General features: G+C 37.7%; 1 protein-coding gene and 1 long non-coding RNA gene across 2 annotated transcripts in view; both read left to right on the top strand.

Annotated features, from left to right (window-relative positions):
- Positions 1-3,687, top strand: part of LOC109964288 (uncharacterized) — a 16,090-nt gene extending 12,403 nt beyond the window's left edge. Inside the window, exons 2-3 of the long non-coding RNA XR_002275491.1 lie at positions 3,129-3,281; positions 3,664-3,687. This is a non-coding gene — a long non-coding RNA (uncharacterized LOC109964288). The remainder of the gene's footprint in view (positions 1-3,128; positions 3,282-3,663) is intronic.
- A 750-nt stretch (positions 3,688-4,437) lies between these two features.
- fam13b (family with sequence similarity 13 member B) overlaps positions 4,438-11,228 on the top strand; it is a 49,430-nt gene continuing 42,639 nt past the window's right edge. The window contains exons 1-4 of the mRNA XM_020607494.1: positions 4,438-4,455; positions 5,224-5,341; positions 9,566-9,778; positions 11,104-11,223. Of these exons, the coding sequence (XP_020463150.1) occupies positions 4,438-4,455; positions 5,224-5,341; positions 9,566-9,778; positions 11,104-11,223 (469 nt within the window). The remainder of the gene's footprint in view (positions 4,456-5,223; positions 5,342-9,565; positions 9,779-11,103; positions 11,224-11,228) is intronic.

Raw genomic sequence — 11,228 nt, 5'->3', positions numbered from 1 at the left:
GATAGATAGATAGATAGATAGATAGAATATGCAGGGTTTAACTGATTTGATTGCTCTTATTTTTAAGCCTTTGCAGCATGTTGGAGTTTGGGGGAAATTTGCTAATTTAGTTATATCCTCTTGTGAAAATTTTATCTTCTTCTTGCGCTTTGTTTTGATAGAATTGAAGCTCTTTGGCAGATCACAGATGTATCATAACTGGGTTTTTGTTCATGTGTGATACAACTGCCTTTATGAATCAAGAATGTAGTCTTCCATTTGCTGATGCACAGGATGTTGCTTACAACTTTTATTTCAGTTTTTGTAATGAATATTGAATGTATGAGGAAAGGGATCTTTCAGCTGAAATTATATTATTCAGGACATCAAGTGTTGTTTTTATTGATAGTCTAGTCATTTTGTGTTTTGTAAGTTTTTCAAGTTCTGTTTTCTCTGCTTGTTCTGTGTGTTTAGTATTTAGTTAATTTAGCTCACTGACTTCAAAAATACCAAACTTGTTTTTACGTTAAATGTCATACTTTACAAGGTAAAATGTATTGCAGGTATTGAACCTGTGACTTTCTTGTTAAAGGGCATTTCTCCCACCCTACTGTTTGGTCTTGTCAGCTCCAGATGTGTGCTGTTCTTAGAAACAAACTGAAATCTGATGTGCAGTGGGCTTTGTTAAATTTGTCACTTTCACATAGGTAACTTTTACGCTAATGTTCCATATGGCTTCACCCACACATTCCCTCAACTGTGACGGAGAGAGCCATGGTGCATGCGTGATATTAGCCATACACTTGAATTTGGAGAGTACATCAAGTGAGGTGGTAGACGAACGCGAATGAGCTCCAGGAGATTTTTTTGTTCTCATGACATACAGTATTACGCGAGTCTGAATGTGGCTCATTGTCTTGTTCTTTAGCACCCTCCGTACACTTTGGTATGCTGTTGTTCTCATATTCTCTGCTGTCTTCTTTCCCTTCTGATCTCTTAGTTCCCATTCAAATTGCTGTCTTTTAGTGCTCTGCATTAATGTTCTCTGTTTCCTCTCTAACAGGATTGCTCATTATTGAGCAGGAATTTGTCAAGCGTGATATCAAGGATTAAGACAAAGTCTTTCTGAAGTGTTCCATTACTGAGCAAATACTCACTACAGAGGCCTTTTAGGGTCAGTTTTCATGGCAGTCATGTCACTGGCTTGAGAACATTGAGTTCCCTATTGCTGTTATCTGTCTGTTAATGCTTAAGTACAGTGCTTGGCAGTGAAAGGGCCACTCTTGCTTAATAGGTGTATGCACTATGGTGCTGTGCTATTTAGGGCCCTCATATTGTTCAGGGTAATAACCATTATGCATAGTCAGTACTGGTAGTTAAGGTTTCATACCCACTCAGGTGCTGTTCAAAATTGTGCTAATGTTTAGTTGCGTTCACACGCTTTTATTCTAGAGTGGTAGATTAAGGACCTTGATCCACGAGGCCAAGGAATATCTGTTCACAGTATATGGTAACACTGAACAATATGAGGCGCACCTGGGTAGTGCTAGTGAGCTCGGTAGAACTAGCAGTACTGGGTTTTATTCATTTGTTGGTAGATAAAATACTGTAATGCTGTGACCTGGCTACAGTGAAATCTTCATCCAAGATGGTGCATCAGTCTCTCTCCTGCCTCTAGTGAGTCACAAATTTATAGTCCGAGTTTAACAAATCTATACCCCACAAAGAAGTGTATAGTGAATAATACTCTAATAGTCTTGGTTTGAGGAGGAGAGCTGGAAAGTGTTTCTTTTCTCTTTATTTTTTTTTGTTCTGTGTTGCTCTGGCTACAAAGTGGCACTAACACTACAGGGGTTTCACTCCTCTTTGGAGCTTTTGTTATACATATGTTGTTTTTTTTTAAGCCACCTAAAATATACAGTGGGTACGGAAAGTATTCAGACCCCCTTAAATTTTTCACTCTTTGTTATATTGCAGCCATATGCTAAAATCATTTGTTCATTTTTTCCTCATTAATGTACACACAGCACCCCATATTGACAGAAAAACACAGAATGTTTGACAGTTTTGCAGATTTATTAAAAAAGAAAAACTGAAATATCACATGGTCATAAGTATTCAGACCCTTTGCTCAGTATTTAGTAGAAGCAGCCTTTGGAGCTAATACATGATAAGATATGAGTGTCACAGCAAAGGGTCTGTTATATTGTATTGGTACTGTATATTGCATAAAGAGTTTTAAAAAGCAGATGACTGTAAATGTGTGACAGTCTGTTTCTTTGTAAGAAGTTATAACAACAAGTAAAGATGGCTTCCACTAAACGCTGTAACACTGAGTCAGTCATTTCCCACCAAACTGGCATAAACATTTACTGTAGTTAAAAGGTCAAGGCAAAGTTTTAGATTTTATATTAACAAAGCAGGTTAAAAGCCAGTGTTATTTTCGTATTAGGGCACAGCTGTGCCAGTTTAATTACTGTGTTCAGTCTCAAACAGCCTGACAGCTGACACTGTGTTTTGTTTTTTTCCCCACATTTGCGGGGACCTGTGATCTGTTTTGTCAAATGCATGGTTCACCATTAAATCTGGTCTTCCCAAAACCATGTGATGTTAGAATAAAGAGACTGAGATTTGTCATACTCTGTGTATCGACTTTACTTTTATTGTAATCCTTTTATCATCTTTTTGTTTTTCATCTGCTTCCATTTTGAGAAAAGGTATTTTGCATGTGGTTTAGTAAGAATTTACTTGTTTCATTTACTTGTTTTCATTGTCATTTTGCATGAATATTTTAACATGATGAATTGTAATTCTATTAGATTAATGTTAATCACACTTACAGTATTACACAGTCATTGGTGAGGTATGTGCGCACTGCAGTTCCCAGAAATTTTATGGCCAGCAGCATATTGCAACACATTTCATCAACAGCATATTGCAACTAATAATAAGAATTCCAAGTCATTAAGCAGAATCAGCAGAAGCAATAAACAATAAATGATACCCAGTTTTATAGGAAACACCAGGGGCTGTTACTTAAAACATCTTTTTCTCTTTCCTCACCATTGTCTCCACTCTCACCTTTACCTTTCATTGTCTTTTTTCCTCTGCCATGATCTCATTTTCTGTTGTGCTCTGTCTGTTCTCAGTGTAGCTAGAAGGGAATCCTGCTAGAGGGATTAGCGGTCTGTCAATGAGGAACTACCGGCTCATCTTCTGCCACAACCTGAAGCAGCCATAGATGGTTCAGTGGTTCACCGGCCAGGGGAGGAGAGGATAGGATACACTTTCACTGCTACACTGTGAGTACACACTGCGCTGTGGTGGGTTGCTTTGTTTATTTCTGTTACACATGGATCCCATACACATGCCTTTGTTGCCTCATGGTTGGTCAACCAGACTATGGCATACACAGAACATAGTTGACAGGAAACAACCAAGAGTTTAAATGTGTCCTTTGGCCAAGTCACTGAATCAACATGAATTATCTACAACTGCTTAAATCTGCTTAATTTTTTTTTATTTATATAGGCTGAAAATTGTACTTGTTCAAGTTGTGATTTTGATATAAAGATAAATTATTCAGCTCTATTCAAAAGCTTATTAACACGGATTTGAATAACTGAATGTCTGCCATCTCCACGGTGAAATTCCTTCCTAGCTCTCACTTTTTTGTCACGTCAGTGTCTTATCAGGCTGATACTATCAGGCTTATCAAGAGAGTAAGAGGAGCAGCAGATAGCCAATCACTTCGAACAAGTAAAGCTTCATTCTTACATTATGTGTTTAGTGTGTTCTTTGTACATGTTGCTGTTATGTAATTTGTCTTGGTTTGACTCTGAAATTAGAAAAATATCTAAAATAGGCTACCTGCAGGACAGTGTGCCTATATCTCTCTGTATTTTTGATGTATTTAGGTAGAATACTTCTCCTTAAAAGGCCACTATCATTTGAGATGTTCTAATTTTTTGGAACAAATCTAGATGAAACTTTCTAATAAACATTTGGTGACGTTCCCCCTCCCCGATGAGTAGACTGGACACCATCTGCCACTGTTTGCATTCAGATTACTCACCAACCAAGCATCATCAAAGTCAAACTGAATAGAAATTACAGCATGTTTCAGAATCTTTAATAGCAGCAACCATTAAATGATGATTATATAACAGACACCTGAACAAGAGGTGTAATGTAAGTGTTATGTAATTTAAACACCTGCTGTATACAGGGGAGATCCTATTGCTACTTTACATAGACTAGACTCTTACTCCATAATCCCCGTCCAACGGCTTCACCACCACTCTGTTACTTTACCTACATCTTAAGTCTGTCTCCTCCTCTTCTTGCTGTGCCTTCCCAGTTACAGGGGAATCTTAACCTCCCTTTTCTTAAACATGGAGCTCATATTTTATAAAAATTACATTTGGCCACTCACACACTCCACCTGTATATATAAACATGTCAGTAGTTTTTGCTGTAAAATGTAAATACGTAAAATGCCTTGATGAATGTTATGTTTGTTTCTTGTTGAAACAGATGTTTTGATGCAATTTTAGGTTCATTTTGGAGTTTGTGTTGCAGTTGAGCTGTATTTTGTTATAATGAGATGTGTGTCTAATAATTATTCTGCTTTGGTGGACAAAATATTACCCTATAATGCAGTAAAACTCAGCACCAATGCACAGCCTCAAAAATAATCATAAGATTTAGTCAACATCTTTCTAAAACGGCTTCGACTAAGACTGAACATTAGAATCTTTGTGGCGGTAATGTTTGTGATAGGGTTGTTGTGTTCAACCGAGTTATTTTTAGCTTGTTCTAATTAGAAAATGAGAAACTGCATGTTTACTCTTGTTCTCCTCCTCTTTCTCCTCCTGTTCTTTCTATTAAGGGAACTAGGGGTAAATGCCTTTGTAGGATAGCTGCTGTCGAATCTCCCTTTCCCCTCCTCCTCTTCCTGTCTTATTTCGATAACAGGAGGGGAGGTTCACAGACATGTAGGGGTGGTATGCTTACTTGTTTGTGAACACCAGAGGTAGAGAGCTTTCTAGTGTCCCTTAATCACTCTTCTTTTTATCTCCTTGGGTTTTTCTATCACATGTTGATTTGAGTTTTCAGCCTTCTTTGGATTAGAACATAGCTGAAGATGAAAAGTGATATTTTATCTTCCACAAAAGCTTTTTGTTCATTATTTCTATCTTACTGTCTGATCTCCCTCTCTCCACTTTCCCTTTCTTTCCGAAGGCCAGCACCACAAGGGTTTTTGGTGTTCCGTTGGAGGAGGTGACACGCACACACACGGTCAGCGGCTACGAGGTTCCTGCACTAGTGAAACACATCGTTGACTACATTGAGGAACACGGTGAGTGACCAAGACACACACACACACACACACACACACACACACATACATACATTTTTTTCCCTTGTATGCATCAGATCTTTTTTTTAAATGGGGTAATAGTAGTGTAAGTATAAATTACACTAATAAGAGTTGTAACTTTTATATTTGTTTTCATAAAATTCACACATCTAAAAATGTGGTTAAAATCAATGCTGATGAGGCCAATGCTGTAATTTCAATCAATATAAAAGTCTAAGAAAAACCTAAAATAGGTATCATGATGCAGTATATTCACATGACTCATACACACCCACATTTTTGGTGATGCAATTATTTGCAAGAAATTGGCTACATATGTTTGAATCAATTGACTGTTAGATAATATTCTTTCTTTTTACTGCTGTTTAAATATAACTGATGAGTCTGTAATAAAGGAAACATTTTTGCTTTTATGTAAATGGATAAAAAAAGACCCTCAAAAGTTTCAAATTGAAAGCAGTGACACCATAGAGCATTGCTATTTGTTTGCATTTATGCTGTAAATGTGCATCTTTCTTTAATTGAATGGCTGCTTTTCCATTAACATGACTAATTTGGCTAACAGTGTCTTGTTTTTCCCCTTAACATGATGGATAATAGTAGCAGGGATTATGTTTCACTGATGTTTTTCTTGGCACATTATGCAGCATTATTAGGTACTTCTTTAAAGCACTTCTTTGAATATGTATACAATAAAATGGACCTGTACTCAGTTCAGTTACTTTACATCTGTAGCCTGACTCAGAGTGATACAGTCATTAAGTAATTATCTAATATTCATAGTGCTGTGTAACTGATGACTTTAGGTTTTAATACCTTACATCCTGTTCAGCACTGATGTTGGGCAGAGCTTTGCATTTTAATGAAGTTCTCTGTTTGACCAAACACAGAAAAATAGTGATGTTTCACAAGGCTTGAAATTTGAAATTGGGAAACTGCATTTATATTTTGAATTCCTCTGTTTGTGGCTCACTCGCCTCTGAACTCCGTTACACATCTATGATGTCTCACTATCCCAAACGCACCCTGCCGCTGTTGAACTGCCCTGACTGCTGTTGCTTCACGATAAACCAAAATATGTGGCGATCCAGTTTTGTGATAAGTTGAACTCTGAGTGTAGTAGCAGACAGCTCCACAGTCAACTTCCTTTTTTATTACACAGCCATTCTATCAACTGCAGTTCCTCTTGTGAAAACAGAGGAGAGGAACCTACCAAAGTACTGGCCTTTTCCCAGGTCCCCCCGGAACATTTCTCTCAAATGTTAGTCTTGTGTTATTATCTTTCAGGTTTCATTCTTCATACTGTGAAGTTTGCAGGGAATAAAAATGGTGAATAAGTATTTCACCAGACAAAAAAAGTTGTTACACCAACTACTCATAGCCAGAATTGATCTGCACTTGGCTGGGAATGGTACTTGCATAGCTCAAACAGCCTTCAGCAGAAACCTAATCAGTCAAAAGATGCATTATTAGTATTAACCCTAGAGAAAGAAATAAACTGAACCCTTTAGATCTGTTGAACCTGCTTACCTAAATCATTCATGTATGGTTTTGTGCAAATTTATTTTAAGTTTCAAATTAGAAGAACTTGCATAGCACATAGATTCATTTGTAGAATTGATTTACATTATTTCATAGTAGAAACAAAAGCTGTAAAAATGTCATCCACAAAATGAAAAGTCAGCAAGTGATTTGCAGTAATTATGAAATTAAAGACAATATTTTGAACATCAATGTGGAATAAAATCTGAACTCGTACAAGTCAGGTCAACAAAACCTTGGGCAGACTGGACAAATCTACATATTATAGAAGGTAATTCAAGTGTGTTAGATAGTCATATCCGTCGTCACTGGTTGTGAAGACCTTTTAATACATCAAGAAAGGACCCCAAGCATGTTTCTGCAGTGAAAAGTATAACAATAGGAAAAAGCTTTTCTAATTTCTTTTCTTAGTCTTTCATTGTGCGGGACTAGCATCTATCTGTTGAAGCAGGTTGGTGGTTCGTGTGACCCAGGAGATGCTTGACCATATGAGGTTATTTAATAAGTTTTTAATCCTTTCAGGCTCTGCTGGGGCATTAATTAGAGCGGTGCTGCAAGTCACCGAAAAAACCTTTAAGTCTCATATTTAAATTGTGTGTGAAAACCTAAGTTTTAGTTGGAGGATGGTGTTGAAAAGCTAAAATGATGGAAGACTGAAAATATGAAAGTTCTTTGCAGTGTGTCAGACCAAACCCATAGAATCTCTGACAGATAAAATATGCTGTATGAAGAGGCATGGCTGCTTTGGCATATATTTTAGAGCATTACATAGGACTGACAGATTTTTAATCAACTCATTATTGGTGGTGTGTGTGGATATCAGTGACCATTATGAAATAGAAAAGTTTATTTATGTGTATTTATGACTGTGGTCATTAATTTTAGTCACAGATTTAACCCTTTTGTCACTATTGCTGCAATTTCACTATCGGAACCTAACGAGCGGTACACCCCGTACTTCCCTTAACCATCACCAAGCATAGCCTCCGGGGTTGACACAGATCGTTATGCTTTGTTTTTCCACTATATTTCCTCTCAGCTGTGTGTTTACACATGGTGCTTGTAATGCTAATGCTTCAGATGTGAAGATGCAGACATTTAGCCAATCACCAGTGACTGCTCTGTGCATAAACAGCCCCTTCCCCATTGTGTTTCTGGTACTTGATTTTAATTACTACCTCCTGAGGGATGCTAAAATCTCAGAGCGCGCCTCCAAAGCGTGCTGAGTGTAGTGGAAACAAATGGAGAACCTATGACAAGTGTTACTCGGCACGACACGTTTTGGTAGGCTCCTATAATGGAAAATCCATTTAATTGTTGTTCTGCTTGTAGTATATTTTGTGGAGTTGGTGGAACTGTTGGACTTAAATATTGTGTTATCTGGTTTGTTAGTGAAAGAGAGATGAAGAGTGAACAGTAGTGAGGAAAAAAATCACCTGGCAGGTGTTTCATAATCCAAGAACTACAACGTTATCACTTAAACATCTTAAAGCATTGCCTGTTGTGTTTCAACACGCCAGTTTGTGGAGCTCCTCATCAGTGGTCATTACGACTAAGAATTACCCACAGTGCAATAGAATTAGCTTCCAATGACAGCAGTGGATGGGAATGGAGAATAAAACAGTTTAGTCCCACCTAATACGTCTGTATGCATCAAACAAAGAGCTTTTCTTATTGTAGAAAAACAACACATTTTGACAATTTGTGTAGCTTTTCCAAACTGACAATTAGACAAGCATGCCAGCTTTATGCAGTGAATGGCCAGGGGAAAGAAATTTCATTCGAAATTTGTTTATTACTTCACATTGCAGTATTTTTCCGTGTTACATGAAGGATTTGCAGGACAAAAGCAGGCCAAGAATAACAGAGTTAATGGTATAGGATTACATGTAGACTAGCATGTGTTGTTATCCATCTTCAGAAATCAGAATTGTAGAATTATATTGCTGTATATACACACTTTATGTATTTTTATATATGATACAGATTTCCCTACCACATCTTAATGCACATTTAAATTTAATTTGTACAAATCAGTAGCTGTTATAGTAGATACCAGCAGCAGTAGGTGTAGCTGCAGGAAACGGAAAAAGGAGATTTGCAGGAGAGTCATGTAGCAACACGGTACATAATACACATGACATTAAACAAGTTAAACAGGTGGTTTGTTATGCAAAGGAGCAAAAATGTCATAAAAAAAAAAATGTTGCAAAACTGGCTCGAGCCCTGACAGGACTTTCTGTCATAATTGGTTTATCCTTTTACGCACAAACACTCAGTGATGTCAGTCTTAAGAATGATAACAGCCATGTGGTCATAGTTTGAATGGTATTAACTCTGATAGTTATGTATTTGAGGGTAGATTTCTGATGGTAAACCCGGTGCTAAACTTTACAAGGTGACGAACAGCATCTTAATGCACTATTAGATCGTGACTCTGAGGCTTGACTTTGTCGTTTGAGAAGAGAGCACAGGTACAGCAGGGTCATCAGATTCTCATTCAAATGATTTCTCATTTGAACGAAGCTTCTGACTATATTTGCATGCACATAGAACAGGCACACAAAATGAGTGCGCTGGTTCAGAGTGTGCCCTGTAGTGTTAGTTTATCAAATATTAATACCTTTGACTAATAGTAATTATTTCTGTATTTGTCATCAGGTCATCTGGACCTAGAGGGGCTCTTCCTCGTTAATGGCAACGCAGAGCGTGTGGAATGGCTGCGTCAGCGCTACGACAACGGTGAGGAGGTGGAGCTAGAGAAGGAGGCAGACCTGGCATCAGCAGTCAGCTTGCTCCGACTCTTTCTGCAGGAACTTCCTGAGCCCATTATCCCAACAGCAATACAAGGACATATACTGCAGCTTCACCAAGGTCTGTGACAGGGACTTTTCCATTTCTAAAGCCATTCTCTATTTATTTATTTATCCATCCATCCTCTCTCTCACCAAAACATTGCTTTTTTAACCTTTCTGAAAGCAGCAGCTAATGTTTGTTGCTTTGTCTTGAGGTCAGTTCATGGAGTTATTTTTGAATGTTGCATGTTTTGCCTTTTTTTGCCAACCTTTTGCACTGTAGCTTTTTTTTTTGTTTTGTTTTTTGGTATTCTCTACTAAACCCTAATGTGGGGCCTAATGGTTTTGCAAATGTACAGGTACCTAAATCAAGGCACAAAATGAGCTGTGACCGTAGGTACGAAGCCCACTATTGTCTGGATTTGTTCGTAGTCTATTTCATGTTTATTAATCTGTTATTACTGTGACCATGTGAGCAGATGCTGGTTATCTTAGCAGTGAATACACAAGCAGAAACCAGCTACAACAGAAACTTTTGTGACTTGTACCTGAATTACCTGTGCGTGTTGGTATATCTGCTATACTGATTTTCTGTCTGTGATACTATCTGCCTGCCTCTGCTGTCCATGCTCTTTCAGAATCAAGTCTTAGGTTCTTAATTTTGCCCCCTTCTATATCAGTTACATTCTTTCAGTTCCTATTTATTCTTTTGTTTGAGCTGATAGTTTTGCAAATTTTGAAAAAGAAGGAAAGATTATCATTTTATTTGCTGGAATTCTGAAATATATTATTAATGGTACTGATAAAAGTTCATTGAAATACAGCCATAAAGGGGGAATTGAATGCACGTTGGTGGACAGTGTATAATCACATGCACAAATCTCTCTCTTCCATATTTGTTCTGTTTGCCCATCTCTTTCTTCTGTTTTGCTTCTGTTTCTATCACAGATAATCTGTTCTGATCCTCTTGTCAGGATGATGGCTGTTCCTGTCACTGTCATGCAGACAGTGGGGGTGCTTTTACAGACTTTCCATGTCATGCGTTTCATTTCACATTGTATTTTATAATAGTGCTACTATGATGCATAAAGGATTATTAATGCAGTTTCCTGTTTCACCTCACTTCAACTCTCCCAGAGGATTAAGCATAATCTTACATGTCTACATACTTTCTCCAGATAAGACTTGTTAGAGTCAACATTGAGGAAACACAGGACCTGATAATCCATAATTCAACAGGCAACGCGTTGTTCTTTTTGATATTATGATCACAAGCCAGCGCCCTTTTCCAGTCAAAATAATTACAGTAATAAGAGAGAAAAAGATGTTGATGGCAGTGAAGGTTATTAAATGTAAATAGTCATATGTACTAATAAAAAGAAATGTATTTTTAAATATTCCCAGATTACAGCAATGAGGCAGAGCTGTGTAGAAACTTGAAGTACCTGCTGCAGCAGCTTCCCCAGCTGAACTACGGTCTACTGCGTTTTCTGTGCCGCTTTCTGGCCAGCGTGGCATCGCTTCAGCAG

The sequence above is a fragment of the Monopterus albus genome, unplaced genomic scaffold, assembly GCF_001952655.1.
Source record: "Monopterus albus unplaced genomic scaffold, M_albus_1.0 scaffold86.1, whole genome shotgun sequence".
NCBI classification, from domain to species: domain Eukaryota; kingdom Metazoa; phylum Chordata; class Actinopteri; order Synbranchiformes; family Synbranchidae; genus Monopterus; species Monopterus albus.
The sequence above is the reverse complement of the archived record's forward strand: the minus strand, read 5'-3'. Positions and strand labels throughout refer to the sequence as shown.